Source organism: Carassius carassius, chromosome 38 (genome assembly GCF_963082965.1).
Source record: "Carassius carassius chromosome 38, fCarCar2.1, whole genome shotgun sequence".
Lineage (NCBI taxonomy): Eukaryota > Metazoa > Chordata > Actinopteri > Cypriniformes > Cyprinidae > Carassius > Carassius carassius.
Window position 1 is genome coordinate 26,440,023 of NC_081792.1, and position 26,212 is coordinate 26,466,234.

General features: G+C 37.9%; 1 protein-coding gene across 1 annotated transcript; it reads right to left on the reverse strand.

Annotated features, from left to right (window-relative positions):
• Positions 1 to 4,178: 4,178 nt before the first annotated feature.
• On the reverse strand, positions 4,179 to 22,614 carry LOC132119669 (claudin-19-like). The gene is made up of 6 exons (XM_059529826.1): positions 22,564 to 22,614; positions 21,133 to 21,463; positions 15,284 to 15,448; positions 14,692 to 14,776; positions 9,079 to 9,225; positions 4,179 to 5,538 (listed from the first exon to the last, which is right to left on the reverse strand). Exons 2-6 carry the CDS (start codon positions 21,353 to 21,355, stop codon positions 5,502 to 5,504), a joined length of 657 nt encoding a protein of 218 aa, XP_059385809.1. The 5' UTR covers positions 21,356 to 21,463; positions 22,564 to 22,614; the 3' UTR covers positions 4,179 to 5,501.
• Positions 22,615 to 26,212: the final 3,598 nt, after the last annotated feature.

The window sequence follows — 26,212 nt, forward strand, 5'->3', positions numbered from 1 at the left end:
AAGACAAAAAATAGCCGATTAAGATTTTATTAATTTTAATACAGTCACACCGGTCCGAATACGTTCAGCAAGTCCAGCTGCTAAATTCAGATCTTTGATTGTTTGCTGGTGCTGAGCCAGAGACATACGCGTTTTTACAGCACTGCGCATTATAACCAATCACACATGATTCTTTTGAGCTGATTAAAGCATTGCCCAATCAGAGGCGTTCAGATGAGTCATCGCTAAAATGCCGGTGCTTCCTTCACTCGCTCGCTGACTGAATACCTCTTTCTGGCGAATTCTCTCGCAGGAACAACAAAGTGCAGATGTGTGTACCAATCTTTAATTAAGATATTGATTTCACAGTGTTAACAGTTTCAGTGATTTTAATGGGAGTTTCTGAGAGTGATTGAAATCTAGACTGTCAGTGAAAATGATCTTTAATAATGTAAATGTTATTTGCTCTCTTTCTGAACAATGAAAGATTAGTAGCAATATTTATATCACATTAACTTTTAATGTTAAATTCACATTTAATATAAAGTCAGTCGTATTAAAAATATGCTATGGCATGACACCTATATCTGTTACTTAAGTAAACAGACAGGGTTTTATAATAAATTACATAAATTGGAGTAAAGGCTGATGAAATATATAAATTTATACACGCACACATACATTACATACATTTTATCTATATATCTAAATAAAAATAGGCTCAGTATATATGACCCAAAGTAACTAGTAACTAACTACTTGAGTAGATTTTTTTATCCAAAACTCTTTTACTCTTACTCAAGTAACTATTCAAGACTAGTACTTTTACTTTTACTTGAGTAAATATTTCTAGAAGTACTTTTACTTTTACTTGAGTACAGTTTTTGGGTACTCTACCCACCTCTGATTAAACTATTTAATTAATATTATTTGATGCCTTTGACTGTGTACCCTTAAACTGGGATGGTAAACTGCACATTAAGAAACCTTAAATTATATTTAATTTAAGATTGAAAACATGTGCTGGAAAACTGTTACAGAAAATTCCGGAATAGCTGAGGTTTCACACATTTTCTCTTTCAACATTAATCACCATGTGCTGAAATGTCCCCCAACGTACCCTGAGCATTCTGACAAATACTCTCGAAATCACTGGATGTAGTTAAATGTGAAACCAAGTCAGCAATCCACCAAATGCTTCAGAACAGTATAGGCTACAATGTGAGGATTGAATTTAAGATTCTTGCAACCTTACAGCCACAAGTGATTCATGCAGCCTTTAGATTGTAAAGGGTTAGTTCATCGAAAAATCAAAATTATGTCATTAATAACTCACCCTCATGTTGTTTCAAACCCGCGAGACCTCCGTTTATCTTCGGGACACAGTTTAAGCTATTTTAGTTTTAGTCCGAGAGCTCTCAGTCCCTTCATTGAAGCTGTGTGTACAATATACTGTCCATGTCCAGAAAGGTAAGAAAAACATCATCAAAGTAGTCCATGTGACATCAGAGGGTCAGTTAGAATATTTTGAAGCATTGAAAATACATTTTGGTCCAAAAATAGCAAAAACTATGAGTTTAGTCATCATTGTCTTCTCTTCCGTGTCTTTTGTGAGAGTTCAAAACAAAGCAGTTTGTGATATCCGGTTCGCTAACGATTCATTCGATGGAACCGGATCTTTTTGAACCAGTTCAACAAATCAAACTGAAAATTTTAAACGGTTCGCGTCTCCAATACGCATTAATCCACAAATGACTTAAGCTGTTAACTTTTTTAATGTGGCTGACACTTCCTCTTCAAACAAGGGAGTTCAAACAAACCAATATCCCGGAGTAATTAATTTACTCAAACTCTCTCACAACAGACACGGAAGAGAAGACAATGCTGAATAAAGTCGTAGTTTTTGCTATTTTTGGACCAAAATGTATTTTTGATGCTTAATTCTAACAGACCCTCTGATGTCACATGGACTACTTTGATGATGTTTTTCTTACCTTTCTGTACATGGACAGTATACCATACACACAGCTTCAATGGAGGGACTGAGAGCTCTCGGACTAAATCTAAAATATCTTAAACTGTGTCCCGAAGATGATCGGAGGTCTTACAGGTTTGGAACGACATGAGGGTGAGTTATTAATGGCATAATTTTGATTCTTCGATGAACTAACCCTTTAAATTTACAAGTTTGAAACGCAAAATTATAATTTAATTCAAGTAATTTTGGTCAGCATGAAGTGGACACATTGGACAGTTTCTTTCTGCTTCGCTGTTTTAGCACTAATGCAACAAAATATACAATATCTGTTATATAGTAGGTGTTTAATAGATATTATATTTTCTTTATTTTGCCACCACATAGAATGATGAAAAATCTTGCACAAGATTGTCAAGTAAACTAGAACAATGTGTAGTAGTTTTATCACTATCACTAAACAAGCACATGACTCTAGCATGACACTATCATAAATGAGACTGGAAAAAGCATACCTGTTTCACCCCTCATCCAAACACCTGTCGGAAAGATTAATTCAAGGACTTCGAAACCAGACCAAGTCAGTCCGAAGAAAACAGACAGTCTATCTTTTGGTCAAATTGAGCACCATCAGGGGTCCAGACGCTCGGTCAAGCACGGTATTCATGAGGAAAAGATCACCCAGGTGTAAAAAACAGGTCTGAATCATGGTAAAAAACTGAGATGGGGGTGAGACATGCACAGACATCATCAGGTCTGATTTATCGTCTGGCTAGACTTGGTTTGAGCTGGTCTTATTGTTAATCTGGTTTTACATGCCCCATTTAACTGATGAACTGACATCAGCGAGTTAGATTGTTTCCTTTTGTGGCCTTTTAGTTAATATGAAAATGGAGAAAGAACAGGAACTTTTGAAGACAAGATTGGAAAATGATGCAAACCAAGAAAATTGTACTCAAGGCATATTTAAAATTTCAATATGAAACATGCATAAAAATTTAAAGTAGTGTTTGTAATATAATGATCTTAAAAATATTTTTTCCCCCTTTGGCTTTCAGTTCGTTGTGAGCTTATGTCATTAATATCTGATCTGCCCTGTGCTTTTGATTTATGTTTTGTTCTGCACTCTTGTCAGCCGTGCTTGCTGTTTTTAAATGTGCTTTATAAATAAAACAAACTTGAAACTTGATCATTATTTTCAAACCCTTCTTAGATATTGGACTTTGCAGCTTAAAAATATCCCACAGACTTACATTTCATGGACGGAGTCTAAAGTATAATGATAATAAATATAATTTTATATATAGTCTAAAGTCTAATGATAATATATGTGAAATTACATTATAGTAGATGGTTGTTTATATTTATTAAATTGTTCATTTTTGCATTATTAATTTATTCGAGGGATTTTACCATATTACCATCTAATATTTATACTGTATATCATTTTGTAGTGTATTAGATTCTTATAGTGTATTATGTGTAATTAAAAAATAAAATGTATATACATAATATATACACTGTATGTCATTTTATACTGTTTCTATCTATCTATCTATCATCTATCTATCTATCTATCTATCTATCTATCTATCTATCTATCTATCTATCTATCTATCTATATTTATATCATTGTAGTAGATCTTTATTTATAGTTTATTTATATATATTAATTTAATTTTATTAATTTATTAGCCTAGTTATTTGCATTATAATAGTTGTTTTTGTATTATTTGTTAATTTATTTTAGGGCTTAAATAATAAAAAAAAAAAAGATTTCTAATATGGAGTGATTAGTCACATGACTAACTACTAACAGCTGTTCCCTGGAAGCAAAAATGGCAGCATCGAGGTCCAGAGAATCCTGTGCCATCCAAACATCTGCCATTGATATGAATGGGAATAATAATGGATAACATTTCTCCAGGTCTGTTAGGACTGCTTGTGTTGCACTTTTTACCCCAAACTTCATTTGGCTCATTTAGTTTAGAATCATTTAGCTTACAATATTGTTGTTGAGTTATACAAAATAATTTGGCTTTATACTTCTTTTTCTGTTTGTGATCAGATGAAGAACAGTGGTACATTTTTCATTTTTTATTTCTAATGTGTTTGCTGCTCTTACAGTCTTGGTCCAAAGAGCGTGTGGCTTTGTCATGTGACTTACATTAGTCACGTGACAACAGACAAATAGAACATTCCCCAACTGACAAACACACAAAAATACATCTTTGTATAGATTATTTTATTTTAAAACAGATAAACAGAAAGCTTGATACGTCATATGAGATGATACATAGTTGAATATTAGGTAACATAATTGGTGGAACATGAACTAAAACATTTCTAATGACAACCTACAGACTCCACGACAACTTTAAAGACATTATTTGTGATAAACAGTGCCTTTCAATGCAGGCTGAATACAATTCACCTAGACAAATCATAAGTGCACTAGAGAGATTACAAGAGATTTAATTGTATCTGTCGCATGGGTGTTTTTTTGAAGCAAACTCAACAGCGACAAACCCCTTAAAGTTTATGTACTATACATTTTATGAACAAAAAAAGAAACAAACAATTGATTTTACCACGGGTAAAAGATCCATCTCACATACGCCAAGGCAGAAAACTATTATCAAACTAAAAGACATTTGTGAGTCAAAACACAGTTATAGCAAAGTATATTACACTGTACATGTTGAAGATTTGCATAATTATTTAAATGCATTATAATGTACCCTGAATCAAGCTCTCCAAATGAGTGATATAGTTTTTCGGCAAGAATAACAAGCTCCATCTGTAACAAAAATGGCATATTTGTCGCACAAGTTGCGATCATGCTGTTGTGGCTCACTCCTCATCAAATTTCTGACATTTGTTTTTACACTACAGTACAAAGTCATTTAGTTTGGAAATGCATTGCTTGGCTTAATGAACCTCTGTCTTACAGGGAAACATGTCAGCTGCCTTTCTAAATATAGCATTAGTTTTTTACTAGAGTTCTTCACTTTTTTTACCGAAAGAGTGTCTTGTCTGTTGCCAAAATCTAACAGCTTGTGACCCACGAAGTCGCCCTGTCCCAAACTACAAGTACTGCTCCCCTTTCTCTGGTGGAGAACTTTTAACATTTGCTCTGCAATTTAAAAGAAAAAACAAAACATGTTTGAGTTACAAAGAAAACGGAAAGCACCACCGTTTCAGATGTATTACAGTGAAACAGTCCATGCTTTGTAGGTTTTTTTTTTTTTTCACATACATACTACAATAATACATATTTACAAAGATGGTTTATTGATCACAAACAAAGGGTTCTAAAGTTTTGGGGGCCATGCACACAACAGATATGGGCGGACAGTTTTTCAAACATATTTATTGATCAGATGTTGAAAAAAAGGCACATAGATTTTAAGTATATAGGGTGTAGAAGGGACATTTGTCCAATCATACAGACAAGTGTCCAAATTTGGATTCTAGGTGGGAGTGAGGGACACAGATACAGAGAGTGGAGCTCAGACAGTCCTCGAATAAATGCAAGGAGGGATGGTCAGTCAGGGAAACTAGTCTCACTCAACAACTCATCCCTGAATTAGAGAAGAGAAGAAGACAGTCAGAGAAGAACAACATTAGAGAAACCTGGGATAGAGACATTGACAAGAGACTCTCTGTGCATTGGATTGTAATACCTTATGTGCTACCACATAGATGTGTGCTGTTTGTTAACATGGAAAAATGGATGATGGAAAATGAACAGAGTGCTTGTTTGATATGTCTCAGGAGGAATATTTGAAAGAAAGAGGAGTCTTGAGTTACATGTCATTTGCATGCACAGTGAAGTTTCTGTTAGTTAAGGAATGTTAACTTTTACCTGGTCCAAAAACTAACACCTCATTGGTTTTGGAGACAGGATACAACACTTACTGTCCACCAGTTCGAAATTATTTTTACAGTTTTTTCTTTTCTTCAAATGACCCCATTATAGACAATCTGAATCTAAAATGATGTGGGATTTACTGTAAGTGGTTGTGCATGTTATCCCAGCACCCTTTTTGCATACTAGTCCAACTTAACCAGTTCTAAACACCTTATTTTTAACATAAGAACAGGCCCAGCCATTTGTAACTTAGAAGTGCAAGGCTTTTGGTGCCAAATTTAAAGTTAAAATTTGCTTTGTCAGCATGAATGTAAACAATAAAATATTGCCAAAGCTTCGAATTGTCATTCACTTCTAGTTATTTTACCTTTACAAAAATAGTCTGTTATGCTGATTGATATTGCAAACTGGTGCACTTTTGTTATCATAGTATATAGTCAAAATTGCAAGATATGAACTTGCAATTGCGAGGAAAAACAGTCAGAATTGTAAGTTTATAACTCGCAATTCTGGGGAAAAAGAAAATGCAATTACCATTTTTTTTTTTTTTCAGTGGTGGAAATGGTTTTCCTTGTGAACCTGAAGTCTCACACATTCAGTGAAAATAGGTTAATACATGTTGCAATTTAAGAAGAATATGTGCTGGTAAAGCGCTGTGCCATGCATGTTTGCACTAACTTGTCATTTGACTAAAACCAGTGTTGGACTTTCCCTCAAAAGTGCTTTATCTAAATAGCATGTTTACAGCTTGCGCTGGACATTTTTGACTCAAGTCAGCTAATTTCCAGTTCCCACACTGGAGTGCTGGAACTCAATTGTTGTAAATAATGTGCTTTAGTTCTAGTGGAATTCCCTGTACTCCAGTGGACGGTTGAACTGTCATAACTCCTGGTCACCTCAATGTGGTGTCAGTATGACCATGGCTGTCAGGAACACACATAGCTGGCAAACAGAGCTCCCACCATGCAGAACTGAGCAGCCAATCAGAACAGCCCTGACACGTTTCTATCTACAGGCTATGTTCGGATTGAAATACTACTTGCTTGATAAATACAGTATATACTTTATAATGCTTACACACACACACACACACACACACACACACATATATATATATATATATATATATAGTATGTACAACAGAATGCATTATACATTGTCACATGAATGGTTATTTTTATTTTATTAAATCTAATTTTGTACAAAAAAATGGTTTGCTATTTGTATCTGATTGAATAATGAGTCAAGAAATATGTTAAATCCTCTAATGCTCATTGCATTGTGGGATTTCCCAAATGTAGTAGATAATCAATGTATTCCAAGCATACTTTTCACAGTATACATATTATATAGGCTGTTACATATATCATAAAGGCCCGATATACTTCAAGCGAAATGTGAAGTGAAGAACGAACTGATGTGACGTCAAAATCTGGCCAAAACAAAGTTTGCCAAAGCAAACTTTCCGGTAAAGTTTTTTCCGGATGCAAAACATCTTCGTACTACCATTGGTTCATGACAAATACATCACAAGAGGTGTGAGCTGAGGCTCCGCCTTCTTTCACGTGGAACTCTTCTCTGGGTTCACTTCGTTTGCCGAGTCCTTGGACGCGAGATGTCCATGGATAAAGACCGAACACGGTGGAGAACCGCTTTATAGTAGCAAAAATTAAGTTTTGCTTTTGATGAAATGAAACACTGATGCTCTTTTTTATGTTTAATGCTGCTGTTTGCTTTTAAGCTATATATACTGTATAATAAAGAGCAATGTAAATACATGTGACGTGACTTCATGGGAGTGCTAATTTGCAGAGCTCGTGCAAGCATACCCATGTTGCTATGAACAGATGATTTTTATTAAAAGAAATAATAATAACAATGCTTGCTTTTCTTTTCTTTAAGTTTTCTTTGTGTTTATTTTGTTACTGAGAGAAAAGGGCGCAACACATATTTACTTGTTCATATAAACCTCACTTTCATCAGAGTGGGTGACGTCGGGATGTTCGATAACAGTATACCTTACCGTGCTGCTCACATATTTTTAAATTCGTTTTGCCCTAAACGAAGAATGAAAAAGAACTTTGTTTTGAGTATATCGGGGCCTTAAGAGTAGCATGCTAGTCCGAACATAGCCACTGTATCCCAAATTGAATCTTTTTATTTATTTTCTTTTGACTTTATTTGCCTTTTAGTTTGTTAAAAGGCAAGATAAAGACTGTGAAATCTTTTATATCGGTTAGACTTTGTTCCCGGATTATATTTCCATTCATTTTACATAAAAACAGTTTGAGTGTACATGGAAGTTTTCCCTGAAACCTTGTCAAATTAATACAAAAATTAATTAAAAAAAGAGTCCAGTGTAAATTGTGGCTTCTTAGGAATTTCAGCTTCACATTGGTTTGTTAAATCTATTTTATGGCAAAAATAGGATTTCCTTAAAGGTGCTGTATCAACCCGATCTCACAGCAATTCGTATATATTTGACAAGGTGGCTAACTCGTACAAATTTGTATGATCTCACTCATATGAATTCATATAATTTGTGAAAAATCATTCTATGAGGTGGCAAATCTGTAGGAATTTGTATGAAGGACCACACCCAATCCTGCCCTTAAACTTAACCCTCGCAGAAATAGTACAAAAGGTTGTATGAAATAGCCAACTGGTAAAATATGTACAAATTGGCTGTTAGATAGCGTTGGTTGTATGTAATTTTTTGACTGTACTAAAAGAACAAAATACCATAATATGTTTGCAAATATTTAGAAAACATGCTAAGTTCACATAGTTATTTCTCTGAAAAAAAAAAACTATGCAGGAGCAACAACACTCTCCAATATTTTGAATTTGGACTGCAGTACCCATTTAAACCATTAGCTGTCAAAATTACAAACTGCACCTTTAAATAAAAAGCTTATTAAGGTATGTTGTGAAAATGGTATATGTCAGTAAAGTACATAATTTCCACATTGTTCGTGAAAATGAAATTATAGCAAGGTACATGCTTATTCAGTATCTCTGAAAAAAGTACACAATCCTCTTTGACCACAGGCCTACACAGTGTAAATATTTGTCCATGTGAAAGTTTCGTTTGTATGTTTTGGACCTGAATAAAACGGTCAGTTCAAGTGAGAAGGTGTGTTCATGGTGGGAAAAGCTCTGTCTCTTGTACCCGCTGCCCTTTACATTTATAGTTTCTCCTTTTCTGCTGTGCTGTTATTTATTTATTTATTTTTGGATTTACACATACTCCCTGGCTGTAGAGGGTTGAGATTGCCGGTAGAACTGCTGTCCTCTTCTGTCCTCATTAACACAAGAGCAGCACAGGAATGAGCCGCCCAACATCATAAGGATGGCCGCCGCCCACCCAACAAAGAGGGCGGGGCCAAACTCATACCTGAAAGACAGAGAAGCCCCGCCTTTGTTTAACAATCACAGGATAATGTAATCAGGTGATCTCTTTATACTTATTTATAAACATTTACTATATATATATATATATACCATTTCTGAACGCACAACACGTCGAACCCTGAAACAGATGAGCTACAGCAGAAGAAGACCACACCGGGTGTTGCTCCTCTTAGCTAAGAACAGGAAACGGAGGCTACAAAAATTGAAAATACATTGTGTAGTCTAATGAGTCTATAATGAGTCTATTTCTGCTGCAACATTCAGATGGTAGGGTCAGAATTTGGCGTAAAGAACATGAAAGCATTGATCCATCCTGCCTTGTCTCAACAGTTCAGGCTGCTGGTGGAGGTGTAATGGTGTATGGGATATTTTCTTGGTACACTTTGGGCCCCTTAGTACCAACTGAGCATCGTTTAAACACCACAGCCTACTTGAGTATTGTTGCTGACCATGTCCATCCCTTTATGACTTCAGTGTACCCAACTTCTGATGGCTACTTCCACCTGGATAATGCACCATGTCACAAAGCTCAAATCATCTCAGAGCAGTTTCTTGAACATGACAATGAGTTCACTTTACTCAAATGGCCTCCACAGTCACCAGATCTCAGTCCAATAGAGCAGCTTTGGGATGTGGTTTAGATTCACATCATGAATGTGCAGCCGAAAAATCTGCAGCAACTGTGTGATGCTATCTTGTCAATATGGACCAAAATCTCTGAAGAATGTTTCCAACACCTTATTGAATCTATGCCATGAAGAATTAAGTCATCTTGGGTTACTTGACTGTAACCCTGTTCCCTGAAAAAGCGGGAACGAGATGCTGTGCTCAATAGCGCTTATGGGAACATTCTTTGCTCGACCGGTTGCGAAGCACGTGTGTCAAACACGCCAAGAATTGGATTAAATAACCTCGGTGAAAACATCATTGATTACGTGCACCTGCAGGTTATAAATAGACGTGAAACGGAAACATCCTCAGATTACCCCTTTGTCTGAGAGACGTCCGGGCAAGTCGACAGTGCGGCATTGAGGCGCAGCATATCGTTCCCGCTTTTTCAGGGAACAGGGTTACAGTCAAGTAACCCGAGACGTTACCTATCAAAAGCTACACTCGATGCTGCGCTCAATAGCGCTAATGGGAACGAGAATACCAACGCCGCTGCACTGTAAGTGTCTGGACCCCCAGGGTTGTGTAGTGTGTGCGCACAAACATCGAAGAGGTCTCAGACATGACTCTGAGATGTCGACTCAAGGACATGCGAGCCCGGAGTAGCATGGACATCCAAGCTATAGAATCTGACAAATGTGTGCGGAGAGGACCAACCTGCCGCATCACACACTTGCTGCAAGGGTGCACCTCTTGCTAAAGCCATTGAAGATGCCACCCCCCGGTTGAATGGGCTCTAACGCCTAGAGGCGAAGTTTGACCACGTGCCTCATAGGCTAGGACAAGCCTCCCTCACCCAATGTGAAATTGTTTGCCTGCTGGCAGCCGCCCCCCGCTTGTGGCCCCCATGGCATATGAAAAGTTGCTCTGACTTACGCCACTGGCTAGTGCGGTGGACATAAATCTGAAGAGCACGTACTGGACACAGTAAGTGAAGTCTTTGCTGCTCCGGTGTCGTGAATGGTAGAGGACAGAAAGCTTCGAAAGTGACCGGATGTATGGTCGAGAAAGGAACTTTCGGAAGATAATTAGGGTGAGGATGCAAAATAACTTTGACTCTCCCAGGGGCAAAATCTAAGCAGGATGGCAGGACTGACAAAGCCTGTAAATCCCCAATTCTCTTTAGAGAGGTAATGGGCATGAGAAAAACCATCTTTAGAGGCAGAAGCCTGTCAGGCGCTGATTCTAATGGTTCGAATGGGGGGCCAGCCAACCCTTCGAGCACTATGGCTAAATCCCATGAAGGGACCGTAGCTCTAGTGGGTGGCCTAAACCGCTTAGCCCCACGAATGAAGCGGGCGACTAGAGGGTGCTTTCCCACAGAAACCCCGGCAATCAAAACGTGGCAAGCCGAAATAGCGGCCACATAGGTTCTGAGAGTACTAGGGCCTGTGCCTGAGGACAATTTCTCTTGCAGAAACTCCAGTACTGAAACAATTTGGCAGTTAGCTGGGTCTACATGGTGTGTCATGCACCAGTCCTCGAAAACACGCCATTTGAGGGCATAAATTCTTCTAGTGGAGGGAGCCCTAGCACTTAGAATAGTTTCTATTACATTTGCTGAAAGGTCAGCATCTCTTAGTTGGTCCCTCTCAGGGGCCAGAAGTGAAGGTTCCAGAGCTCGGGCCGGGGATGAAATACTGTCCCCTGTGCCTGAGAGAGAAGATCTCTCCTGATCGGAATCGCCCATGGCAAGCCGTCAAGGAGGGATTTTAGATCTGAGAACCCGACTCTGGTCGGCCAACGGGGTGCTATCTGTAAGAGGCGAGACCTCTGTTGACGGACCTTGGCCAGGACTCCCGTGAGCAGAGCAATCGGAGGAAAGGCGTAAAGACGCAGTCTGGGCCACGCATGGGCCATCACGTCCAGACCCGGGGGAGCTGGATGAGTCAGAGAGAAGTAGAGGGGCCATTGTGCTGTCTCCTGTGTAGCAAAGAGGTCCACCTCTGCTTCGTAAAATCTTTCCCAGATTTGACTAACTACTTCGGGATGGAGTTTCCATTCCCCGTGTGTCACAGCTTGTCTGGACAGCAAATCTGCTCCCACATTCATATGCCCAGGAATGTAAATCGCCCTGAGGGACAGGAACTTGTCCTGTGCCCAAAGCAGGACCTGCTGCGCTAACTTGTTCAAGCGGCGTGAACGCAGTCCACCCTGGTGATTTATGTAAGAGACTACAGATGTGTTGTCCACCCGCACTAGGACATGGTAGCCTCTCAACTGCTGGAGGAAGTATTTCAAGGCCAGAAATACAGCCTTCATTTCGAGGCAATAGATGTGCCATCCGAGAAGATGACCTCTCCAGATCCCTTGGGCTGGACAGCCATTTAAGACCGCTCCCCAGCCCGTGAGGGAAGCGTCTGTTGTTAGCAACTTGCGACGACAACACGGACCTAGAGTGGGACCCAAAGTCAGAAACCAGGGTCTGAACCACATAGATAGGGTACGAAGCCCCTGGCGCATAACCCTTATTTGCCTCTGGGGATTGGCCCTTGGATGAAATCCCCTGGCTCTGAACCACAACTGAAACGATCTCATGTGCAGGAGGCCCAAAGGTATCACTGTGGATGCAGCTGCATGAGACCTAAAACTTTCTGAAAGTGATAAACTGTGACTTTCTGGCCTAGCTTTATGTTCTTTAGGGTGTTTAGAATGGATTCGACACGTGCAGGAGACAGCTGTGCCTGCATTGCGACCAGTGTTGTGGGTAATGCGTTAGAGTACTCTTAATTACTTTTTTCCTGAAATGTGTAACTTAACGCGATAGTTTCGTGCGTAAGTAATCAGTAACTTCGTTATTTTTAAAAAAAAAAGTAATCCGTTATTTTAAGGAAAGGAAAATCCCGACTGCAGCCTGCTTTTTGCCACCTGCGGATGTATCAGCGGAGCCGAAGCTCTGTGATCGTAAAGTCAATGGCTGTGATACGTCTGTGCCCTGCGCCTGACCCTGTGTGTGTGTGTGGGTTTTTTTCTTTTCCGAACTCCCGGCAAGATGGCAGAGAGGACAGCGTTTGGTTTATGGACTGTGTTAAAGCGAATTTAGGCTTGTGACTGTGAGTGACACTTTAATAATAATTAGTTTGGCTATTAAGCGATTTGTCATTTGCCTGTGTGGCAGTGAAGGATTTAATTCGGTTTGTTATCATTTTTGTTTGACAGGCAGCTGTTAATTTCTGTTAGATCGTTGGCTGGCTGGTTGTTCATCATTTCTAAATGGATTTAAATCTGCAAGTAAGTAAGTGTTTACAAGTAAGCATACTTGTACTTTGATAACTGCATTATTTAAAGTTAAAGAAAAATCAGGAGTTATCTTGTGGTGCTCATAATATACAGTAGCCTAGGCTACCTGGGCTGGGTAGGCGCGAATTTTGATTAATAATATGTTCTGTGATAATAAATAAATAAAACGCCATGTGGAATAGCCTATTGCTGACTGTCTTTCCTGTTATTGTTATCCTGCAGTGTTAATTTAGTCGGATGACTGACGTTATTCATTGTCGGGAGTCACGACTTCTAGGTGCATTTAAAGGGGCCGGGGGCTGTGTCTGTCATGTGTGAGCCGCTGCAAATGGCTTTTAATTTTTGGTAATGCATGAGTACTCTAACACGTTACTTTTATGAATAGGTAACGCTGTATCATAACTGATTACTTTTAATTGATGGTAGCGTTGTAACCTAACTAACTACTTTCCAAAGTAACTATACCCAACATTGATTGCGACCGAGTCCCATACCACCCCCAAATACGTTTGTCCTCTGGGAGGGTGAGAGAATGCTTTTCTTGGCGTTGAGTCTCAACCCCAGAGATTCTAGAGCTAGAACATCCCGATGTCGAAGCGCTAGCTCCTGAGACTGAGCCAGAATCAGCCAGGCGTCTATTTAATTCAAAATGCAGATGCCATGGAGTCGTAGAGGAGCCAGAACTGCATCCATACATTTGGTGTACGTGCGGGGTGACAAAGCTAGGCCGAATGGAAGAACCCGATACTGGTAAGCTTCGCCCCCGAAAGCGAACCTCAGGAAATGAAAGCTTTAGCCTAAGTTCTGCCAGGAAGACTCAATTACTTCGTCACTAATTACCTTCATCATTATCCAATCACGTCTTTATACTTCGGTATAAAAGATCGGTACTTACACATGTTTGAGTTCGCAGATGCCGACGCGATCACAATACTAGCAAGGTGGACCTAATAAGGTGGCCAGTTTATGTATGTGTGTGTGTGTGTGTATAAAAGAAATTATAGAATTACCGTATACCATTTTTGGCAAATATCTAATTGAAGCAGCTTCAAAATTTATATAATACATAGTAATATTAAAAAAAATTATTTCAATAATAATTGCAAAGAAACAGCAACTAACTCATTCAATTAAAATAGAAAAAACTAAAATTGTATTTTCTTTTAAAAGTTTCTACAGTAATATGTTCTTTATTTTATTAAAAACTTCAGAAAATCAATTTAGTATTTTTTTTATAATTTAGAATATTTAATTTATTGTATTACATATTAAATTAAATGTACTTATATGCATAGTACATCAATAATTTATAATGTATGTGTATATATTTATATATTATACTGTACATATATGTTTTATATGACTTTTATATAATTTTGTATTTTATTTTAATACTTTTTTAGTTTCATTTTATTACCTGTTTTTACCAGTGACATTTGATTGGTTCATAATTATTGAGAATTACATGTTTAACTGATTAAAAACAACAACAACAACAAAACGTTTCCCTCATAATTTTAAAACCTATTTATTGTCCTACCTGGCATTTATTGGTGTATTTGGGTCGAAGAAATGGTAAGAGACCTGTGTGGCGTACCAGGACACAGCCACCAGCGTACACAAACCTAGACATGACAGAAATCACAGTCTTAGCACTTTCATTGAGTCCATATTTGTTTACTTTCAACCTTTGCAGAAAGTGCTAATGTAATCAGACTAGCCACTTCCTTTTTACTCTTGAATGTCAGATGGGTCAGAAGTGATATAGCGTCCGAGGACCAAAACAGACCTCAAAAAATGTGGAGGCTAGTGGAGGAATGTCCATTTATTCTCCAAAACTAATTTACACTAATGATTTACTGGACTGAGGTATGTGCGACATTGACCTAGATAACAAAATATACTCATTCTTAGCACAGTAACACTTGTGTAAAGAGTAGTAATGACTTTGTTTACGTTTTTTGCTCCACATTTCTTAGTAAGCTTACTGGTATGATCATCTCAAACCGATCCAGTGTATCCGACCATTAAAAAAAGAAATGGTCATGTTTTAATTAGAAAACACAATTTTACATATTCTCACCAAACCTACATAAAAACGCAGTGTGTTTAGCGTGGAGTTGGAGTCTCACCTGAGAGCAGGAACAGACTCCCACCAGAGATGGCGATCTTGCTCTTGGTGGATGGGTTGTTGTCACCAACCTTTGTGCATTTCATCCCGACCACACTCACAATGATAGCAATGAATCCCATTAGCACTGAGATCACCATCAGAGCTCGACACGTCTGAATATGGACTGGAAAAAAACACCCATAATGGGCAAAGAGTTTAAGTTTTTCTGACAAAACATTTCACACACTGCAAATCATAGTCTTCATCAATTTTGTACACACACACACACACATATATGTATAAGACATTTCTCATCTCATCAAGGCTGCGTTTTATTTGATCAACAATACAGAAAAACACAGTAAAAATACAGTTTTGTATTTTAGTATACTTTAAAAGTTAATTTATTCCTGTGATGCAACGCTGAATTTTCATCAGTCATTACTTTAGTGTCACATAATCCTTCAGAATTAATTGTAAAATTCTGATTTATTATTAGTGTTGGAAACAGTTGTTTGTATTTTAAGGGGAATTTTGACTTGGACATCATGTTGGCACATGTAATTCTCCCTAAAACCAGAATAAACATTTTAGCACCGTTTTCTTGTCTATTTTGAGCATTGTTTGCTGGTGATCTCTAGCTTCTCCGCTACATTAAAATTCCACAGATAACCCACACTGTGTTCAGTTCATGCATAATGCTGTAGGAGTGACATTTTTACATGTTTCACACAGAGGGGATTACTGTGGCTTTCCTACAAAGGAAGATTGTTTTTAATGCCTGTGTCTCTGCTTTTGTGTGACAGCTACATGCTTACATTTCAGTTCAGCATTGATAATGACTTCAACTTCAACTCAGAATCACACAATAGAGGCAGACCACAAATCCTTTTGAACTGTCCATGCATTGTTATGCACATCTCCTCAAAAGAAGAGTTCAGATGACTATATAATGGGAATCACCTTTGCAGACAAAGTGTTGCATCAAACATGAATCGAAGCCATAAAATAACTATTACAGCATCTCAAAGAAGTCAAGAACTGAGGAGAGATTTTCACACGACTTTTGTTGTTTGATTTATGTGTGAAGAGGCTGCCTTTGAAGCTGGATTTTAGTGCTTTATAAGAAAGGTCTTTTTTTCTGGTCTTTTTAATCCTTGTTTTGCTTCATTTCTTGATTTGTTAGAACATTTGTAACACTGTGATCTCAAGGTTAGGATTGAATGACGAACTCCGGTGAAGTGTGGAGGGTCCTCCCACAGTCCCTTGTCTAATGCCAAGACTGGCAGTGCCTGGCACGGATGAAAGGAAGGCAAGCGCATGCACAATGGTAGAGAACATGCTTCAAGAGAAGCTGCATGCGAGGCTCAGCCATTGTCTATTGTTTGCGCTTGTGGGCTGCTTTACACATCACTGAAAACATCTCTCACTGTGTTCCTCACACAAATCACTTATTTATGACATCATAATCATTTTTGACACCCATGTTCAGTGTTCTTAGCTGTGCAAATTTAATATTTAGAACAAAGAGCCAAAAGTGAGAAAGTCTAGTTCAATTTATTAGCATATAACAATTGTTTGTATAAATTTTGTTTCCATTTCTTATCATATTTCTCTGGCTGTCTGCTTGCATTATAGATCGTTCTTTCTGGGTAAATGTGTTTTCTTTTCAAAATCAACCTTAACTTATAGGTTTAAATTAACCAACAGTGAATGTTCTGAGAGTCGTTGATGTGTTTTATCAAAACCACTGACAGCAATAGAATGCATTTCACTTGAATTTTGTTTTTGTATTGTTTTTGATGATTTTTTAAAATGTTTTTTTCTTTCATTTAATTACAGTTTTATATATACATACAGTGAGGAAACTATTTTTTAAGTTTGTGCCCACTTACAAAGAAAGGAAGGGTCTGTAATTTTTATGGTTATTTAGATTATTAAAATGTTCTTTACACTAAGAATTATTATTTTTTTTTTTTTAAGATCTGATCACTGAATGGTCCTTTGGGGAACCCAACTGGTTTCCCTGCAGCAACATTTAGGTTTATTTTAATGTATAGAGACAGAATACAAACCAAAAAAAAAAAAAACATTTTATAAAGGTTAGAAATTGATTTGCATTTCAGTGAGTGAAATAACTATTTGATCCCCAAGCAAAACATGACTTAGTACTTGGTGCAGAAACCCTTTTTGGCAAGCACAGAGGTAAGACGTTTTTTGTAGTCAGTTACCAGGTTTGCACACATCTCAGGAGGGATTTTGGTTCACTCCTCTTTACAGATCCTCTCTAAATCCTTAAGGTTTATTGGCTGTTTTGAAGATTTTCTATAGGATTGAGGTCTGGAGACTGGCTAGGCCACTCCATGACATTAATGTGCTTCTTCTGGAGCCATTCCTTTGCCTTGGTGGTATGTTTTGGGTCATTGTCATGCTGGAATACCCATCCATGACCCATCTTCAGTGTTCTGGCTGAGGGAAGGAGGTTCTCATTCAAGATTTTTCAGTACATGGCCCTGTCCATTTGCCCCTCAATGTGGTAAAGTTGTCCTGTACCCTTAGCAGAAAAACAGCTTCAAAGCATAATGTGTCCACCTGTGTGCTTGACTGTAGGGATGGTGTTCTTGGGGTCATAGTCAGCATTTCTCTCCCTCCAAACATGGCGAGTCGAGTTGATGCAAAAGAGCTCATTTGTAGTCTCATCTGACCACAACACTTTCTCCCAAGACTTCTCTGAATCAAACTTTAAACGGGCCTGTACATGTGATTTCTTGTGTAGAGGGAGCTGCATTATTTCAGTAGTGTGTTACCAATGTTTTGCTTGGTGACTGTGGTCCCAACTGCCTTAAGATCATTAACAAGCTCCTCCCATGTAGTTTGGGGCTGATCCTTTCTCATGACCATCCTTAGTCCATGAGGGAAATCTTGCATGGAGCTTGAGACCGAGGCCGATTGGTGGTTGTTTTGTATTTCTTCCATTTCCGAAAAATCAAACCAACAGTTGTCTCCTTCTCACCAAGCTTCTTGCTGATGGTCTTGTAGCCCACTCCAGCCTTGTGCAAATCTACAATCTTGTCTCTGACATCCTTTGTCAGCTCTTTGGTCTTTCCCATGGTGGTGGGAGACAGGTTGAAATGAAAGATACAGATTGTGTGGACAGGTGTCTTTTACACCTAACCAGCTGACATTAGGAGTAACTTCTTAAAGTGACAGGACTAATCTGTGTTTCACATGTGCACAGAACCAGTCTATGGGAGCCAGAATTCTTGCTGGTTGGTAGGGGATCAAATACTTATTTCACTTACTGAAATGCAAATCAATTTCTAACCTTCATACAATGTGTTTTTTTTCCGGATTCTTTGGTTGGTATTCTGTCTCTACCTGTTAAAATAAGCCTACCATAAAAAATTAAAGACCTTTTTAATTTGTTTGTAAGAGGCCAAACTTCTTCCTTTTTTTTGTGCTCATATTTTATGCTTTAATTTTTAGATATACAGACCAAAACAATATCATTGTTGTCTGCATTGCATCCAGTATTTCTTTGGGCACATTGCATGCAAGTTTTCTAACTTTGAATTATTGTAGCTTAAGTGTGCTTCATGGAGATGTTGTTTTATACTAAACACTGTGTTTAGTTGTCGGCACATAATAACAGTTAATCAAGAAAATAGAGATACTAGAACTTCTGCTGGATAGGGCAAACAATATAAGTTTGTGGGCGGCAGTCTGTACGTACAGAAGTCAGAACATTGTAGCCACTATCCAACCAGATGACCTAAGGCTAAGAGGAGGGGGGACAGTGGAATCAGATGGTCCCGTCACCCTTTGTGGGCCGAGGGTTACAGATTCCACCACTAGTAATACAGTACTGAGTGCAGCCTTTGTGTACGTGTGGCGGGTGTCTGTCACAGAGATTCTATGAAAGCCAAATGATATTCCACAAAACCTAACAGTAATTAAGCAGAAAATAGTTGTGAAGGTTGTTTAGATGAATGTTGTCTGTACAATCTAATGTGGAAAGTTGTTCTTTGATGAAGCAGTTGCAATAATACTTAATATTTTAGACAACATTGCTGTGGTGTTTTCTTTGGCGCTTCAAAAAAGCCTACAGCAATTATGACTATGATTAATGGCACTCCTCAAAGTAATACAATGTTCTTCAACAGTTCTTTGTAGCATTTTAGGTTCAGCAGAAAACATTCTTCTTATAAAGAACCATTTTGGGCTTCACAAGGTTCTTGAGGTGACTGTATGGTTCTTTGGAGATTAAAAAAAGCTCTTGATGTTGCAGTATACTTGTAGATTGTCGGTTCTTCAGTTTGACAAATTGGTTTTAGTGTTCTTTAAAGCACTAGTGGATGCTCCTTGTAGAACACAACGTGTTCCTGTGGATCAGTGGTTGAGTTTTGAGTTAGCAGCGCATACGGTTGTGGGTTTGATTCCCAGGGGACACACATTCTGGTAAAAAAAAAATGTATAGCCTGAATGCATAAAAGTGTCTGCTAAATGCATAAATGTAGAACAAAGTTATTAAATGACATCATGCTGTCAGAATTTTTTGGTTCCTTTTGGAACCTTTACTTTATCAGTCAGTCAGATCAAATCTGTAACAACAAATGTAATAATACATTTGTTAAATCTCTTCTAAAGAGCAATAAAGACGACCTGTGTGTTGTGTGGGGATGTGCATTCTGAACATTTCTTTGGTGGTTGCCTAAACACTGGCCTTTTCTTCTCAACACAACTGCCATTCATCACTTCGAGACAATACGCTGCTATTTAATCAATGATGCAGAATATAAGATGGCAAACTGTTTTCTCTTAACCATGCCACGTTTCTATTACATTTTCTGCTATTGTTGTTTTGAAAGGGTCTCATAACTCTTCAGAACCGTTATGTTTTGTCACTGCCTGCACTGTTGTAATATTTAACCACAAATCACAAACAGATGTGATTGTGATGCTATTTGTCATGAAAAATAAAAAATTTAATCCTCCCAAATTTGCAATCATCAGCAACCATTCATAATTGATTTTTTGAGACGTCTTTTTCCCGGGACCGTCCCAGAAATAGATGAGAAGTGACTGATTCTGTTTAGACGTAACAAGTCACCACAAAATTGACAATGACAATGGAGCTAAATGTTGATTCATCGCCGTGTAATTGCATTCCATGGCATTTCAACAGTCTGGTAGAGTCAGCACCTCAGTGAGGTTAGTGTCACATAAGACTTTCATTATAATATGTCAAAATGCACATATTTTAATTTGATCGATTAAACTAGTTAATTAAATCCATGTGCACACAGCAGCTCTGTTGATTGTGCTTTACTGCCACCAACCTCCTCTAGCCAAAGAATCTTGATTTAATTATTTCATATAAAGTTTTTTTTAATTTTTGTTATATATCAAGCTTCAACATATGTATCATATGTCAGGTTGGCATCAATGGTTCCATGAAGAAACTTTAACATTCAGAATCGTTCAATTGCACAAAATGTTCTTTATATTTCAAAAATGTTATTTAGATTATTAAAATGTTCTTTACACTAAGAATTTTTTTTTTTTAAGATCTGATCACTGAATGGTTCTTTGGGGAACCCAACTGGTTCCCCTGCTGCATCACTGCAAAAATACCCTTTTGGAAACTTTTTTTTCATAGGTCATTCCTAACCTATATGACTGCTTCTTTGGGACACAAAAGGTGATATTTTGAAGAATATTTTTGTTCATACATGGAGAGACAACATAAAAATACCTTTTTATGTGCACTTTCTTTACTCATACAGGTTTGCTGTGACATATGGTTGAGTAAATGCTGGTAGAACTGTGAACTATCGCTTTTCTAATAACCTTTTGATTAGTACTTACCATCCAGAGAGAGCAAGGAGTCAAAGATCTTGCACTGCACCTGGCCCGTGCTCTGAGATGCACAGGACATCCACAGGCCTTCATACAAGCCCACAGCCATAATGATGGCGTCCCCTGCATAAGAGGACTGCTTCCATTGGGGCAGCACCGTCGTGGAGATGATGCCAATCCATCCACCCAAAGCGAGAAAATAGCCCAGAAGCTGAAACCCAGAGTTGGCCATAATTGTCCTTTTTAAAGTTGTGTTTTAATGAAGAATTAATCTGAGTTCAGTGAAGTTCTTCAGCCACCTGCAATTCTCTTAAGAATTCCAAAGAAATCCAACTCACTCAGAGTACATTGAACGAGTCGAGATGAGCTGTCAAAGTCTGTCTGATTCTCGACAACTCTTCGGTCACTCGCTGTATCCCTTTGTAGCTCTTGTTTGCTTCAGTATCTCTCATTTGTAGGCTTCCTATGACATCCCTTGATTTTGTCTAAAACTGAGTCCCTCAAATCTCCTCTCTGAAGTTGGGTACTTCTACTGGCTTTGAAAGCAGTGTTTGGGTTGCCGTCACGAAGTGGTTGAGGACTGCTTTACTGTCTTCATAGCTGTTCTTGTGACACACCAGTGCTTCTGGATGGTGCTCAGGAGGCAGAGCAGCGGGAATAAGGGGGAAAAAAGGACGAAGAATACTTCACATACAAAAAAAAAAAAAAAAAAAGCCTTGATGGAGTGAATGCAATGGGGGGTGGAGTGCCAGGCCTATGATTACTCTCTGATTGGTGGTTTAGTGAAGAGAAACGCCTCCTGAAAAAAGGGCAGGAGGGACTAATTAAGCCCAGATGTCACTTGTGGAGTCAACCCGCAAAAGTGGGATGGTGTGATATGCCACAAAGCCCTAATTGCATAAGATTCTCAAAGTGAGCAAGTGTCTTCAAATCTTCACAGTCATGTGGATTAAAGTTATTGCTCCTGTGTCAGAAATGCGGCATCTGTTGGGTGAAGTTGTTTTGCCCAGTTGAATGTGTTCCTGTATTGACCCTTGTGAAGCACTACAGTGGCACATAAATCAGCGTTTAAACTGTGCTTGTTTGAAAGGAAGTGTCACCCTCACACAAAAACTCTTGCTTCTGGTGGAGATTTAGGGGCTGGCCTGTGACAGCTCCGAGGATCTCCATGGCAACCCGCTCGGTTTAATCACCGGGAAACACACAGCAGTCTCTGGAGGCGCCTTTTGGGTCTGATCACAGTGCAGTTGCACAAATTGTGACAAAAGTAGACACCAAAACTAGATTTTCTTTGAAGAAGAAAATGCGAGTGACTTGCCAATGCAACCATGTCACCATAATGCTATAGGCACTGATATGCTGTTGCTAAGGTCTTCCGCACTGTAAAAAATACAAATAAAAACGCATTTTATTTTCAGATAAATTGAACGAGTCGAGATGAGCAGTCAAAGTCTGTCTGATTCTCGACAACTCTTCGGTCACTCACTGTATCCCTTTGTAGTGTATAATGTTACTGTATTCCCCCAAATGTTATTCCAACTACCCACGTTGTTCCAATGAGCACAGTTGTCTGAAGAAACAATTTCTTATTGAACAATTTAGCTGATTTATTACAGGTTTGTATGAAAGCACGTTCCATTGATAAAAAAAAAATAAAAAAGTAAAAGAAGTAACACTTTAGTATAGAGTCGAATTCTCACTTTAAATTAATTGCTTATTAGCATGCCTATTAGAGGTTTATTAGCACTTATAAAGCACATATTCTGCATGACCATATTCTACATCTCTAATCCTGAATTTAACAACTACCTTACTAATTTCAGAAGCAAATTAGGAGTTTATTTAGGCAAAAGTCATAATTAATGGTTTGTTAATAGCAAAAATTGGACCTATAAATAAAGTGTGACCGAAAAAGTAAATGTAATTGCTTTATATCTCAAAATTATTTTTCTCACAGTTCTGACTTTTTCGCACAATTCAGACTTTTTTCTCACAATTGTGTTCATATTTTGCAGTTTTGACTTCTTTTCTCAGAATTGTGAGACGTAAATTTGCAGTTGCAATTCATAATTCTGAGATGAAAAAAATATTTTATATCTCTCAATTTTGAGAAAAAAGTCAGAATTGTGAGTTTATATCTTGCAATTCTGAACTCATTTCTCAGAATTGTGAGTTTATATCTCCCAGTGTGAAAAGTATTATATAAATGCATTTTAATAATTCTTAATAAGTGAAAAGTTACTTATTTTTTTTTACATTCTGTAGTGGCCGTTTGTCAACGAAGTAACAAAAAAAAAACTCAAGTCAAAGTTCAAATCAAACAAAATCAAAAGGCCACTGATGCACCATGGGTTTTGGTGTACACGGGTGGGAAAAACATCAGGTCCAAACAAGTATTAAAATTCAACAAGACGTGGTTTATTTTTGACTGAAGTCGAGCAAACACAGAACAAAGCAAATTTCCTGTGCCTTTCCCGCTCCGGTAAAAAACCATATGCCTAACCTGGTTTTCACACTACATATGAGAAATAGAAATAGTAATGCATGCTTTATCAGTCACCACAACTAATAAAGTACACAGAGGAAAAAGACAGAACACAATGCACTGTCCAACATATTTGGCAAGCATATAGCTACAGCTACAACAACCACACCACAAAGATTATCTCCAGACCTCAAACTGCAATCAACTTTTGGACCATTTTAAATTAGATAATTAATCTGGCGTCTAAGAACTTTTACGCAAGGACTCATGAAAAACAAGTCATTATTTCATTGACCTCAGAGAAGTGGGGCAGGTCTGTGTTTTCCAAAACGTCTCATTAGGTTTTTCTTTGAAGCATCATCTTGAAACAGGATTAGCCCCCATGGTCCATCCCGACATGGAGTTAGGGGTCGAATACTCACTCAGGGGCCCCTGGGATTTGTGTTATTACAAGGAGAGGAGTTAATTATCTAGATAGCAATGAGACCACAAGACTGGCCGATCCATTCCTTCTTTCCATTTATCTACAAACCCATCTCTCAATACAAGTTGCACACATGCACAAAGATGAATTCATAATCCCAACCCCCATCCCATGCACAGATCACCCCAGGGTTGCTGTTTACATTTGAGTGGGTCTCACTGAACTATGTAGCTCAGACAAACCCTTTTACAAACAGCTCATCAGCCCATCTCTCTGCATGGATTAAAATACCATGTAATCATGCTTGTATGCGCCTGCACAAAACCCACTAGGTTAACAAGACAGATCTAACATTTACGGTGTTCAACATAGGAGATAAACAGACAGAAAGAAAGAGTAAATTAACCAAATGCTTGTTTCATATTGTATCAATGTAAATAATGTTATTTCATTTGCATAAACTATGAAAGACAACCTGTTTACCACATTGAAAACTGTTGTGTCAAATGTTTCATTTTATTTTATTTTCCCTCTTGGTCCTGGTCTTCACAAATGTATGAGACAAACTGTAGGCTATGCAAACATGCCCCCTTTGCTGTCTAATGATTGATTGGTTATAGAAGTCATATGACACATTTTAGATAATGTTGAAAACATTTATTATATTGGTGACATGCTTAAATGTGGGGTAAAGCTAATCCTGGTTTCCAGGATAGTTACCAGCATTTATTCCTATGAGGGGAAAAATTAAGAGTTCTTTCCAAAATATTTGGGTATTTTTAGAAAGAAAAACATGCCTAATAATTATTTGAGTTTTAGAAGAATGGCTTATTTTGCAGACTTATAGTAGGTATAGAAAATAATCACCCTTCTTTAAAATGATCACATTTTGTTGTTTTGCTGACTGAAATGAAGACGGACACAGTTTTTGTTTTTTCCAGCTGTTTTTACTCAGTGCAATTTATAACATCCAAGTGAAAGATATAAAACCATTTTAAAAAAAACAGGATCAATGAGTTGGAAAAAGGATCACCCCCTCCTAAAAATGACTTGTAAACTCGGTCAGGTGTAGCTAATCACCTTCTCAATGGCACACAAAGCCATTTGACTTTCAGCTGTGGACATTTTTGATTAGCTCAGCATGAAACGAGCTTTCCTGGAGCATATCAGTCCTTGGTAGTGCAGCTGAAGCAAACTATCTACTATGATAGAGATCTATCTGTGATGTAGAAGGAAACATGGATGGGGCAAAATAACGTCAAATTCTAGAGGAAAATCTGCTGCCCTCTGCCAGAAAGTTGTCAGTGGGAAGAAGGTTTATCTTCCAACATGACAATGACCCAAAGTACACAGCAAAACTCATCACACAGTGGTTGAAGGAGAAAAAGGTGTCCATGCATGGCCTTTTCAGAGCCCAGACTTAAATCCCACTGAAAATCTGTGGACTGACTTGATGACTGCAGTCCACAAACACTCACCATCAGTTCTAACTGAACTTGAGCAGTTCTGCAAAGAAGAGTGAGCACATATTGCAAAGTCTATGAGCAAAGTAAGTAGAGACAAATCCCAACAGACTAAAGACTGTAATTAATGCAAAAGGTGGTTCAACAAAATACTGACACAAGGGTAAGATCCTTTTTCCAACTCAGTGATTGATTTTAATTTTAATTTTTAATTTTTTTGTCGTTTTTTTTCACTTGGATAAGTTGCATAATTAAATACAGCTGGATAAAACAAAAACTGTGTCTTCGTTTCAGGCTGCAAAGCAACAAAATGTTATTATTTTAAAGGGGTGATTATTTTCAATACCCACTGTAATTACAAGGAAACTAAATAAGTTAATTTAGACTAATGGTAAATGGTAAATGGACTGCATTTATATAGCGCTTTTAACAGACCCCATGGCCATCCAAAGCGCTTTACAAGTTGCCTCACATTCACCCATTCACTCACTCATTCATACACCGACTGGCATTATTTCCCCAAACAGAAATTACATGTTGCTGATATGTTTCCTGTCATCATTCTCAGCCATTGCTTTCCATGGCTCATACATGTTTATATACTCAATATATGCTAGAATGTTCCTTGTAAAATGTTGTTTTTATTATTATTATTATACTTTCATTCAACATTACATACTTAGTTCAACGTATAAAGCAGTATGGATATGGATGAAA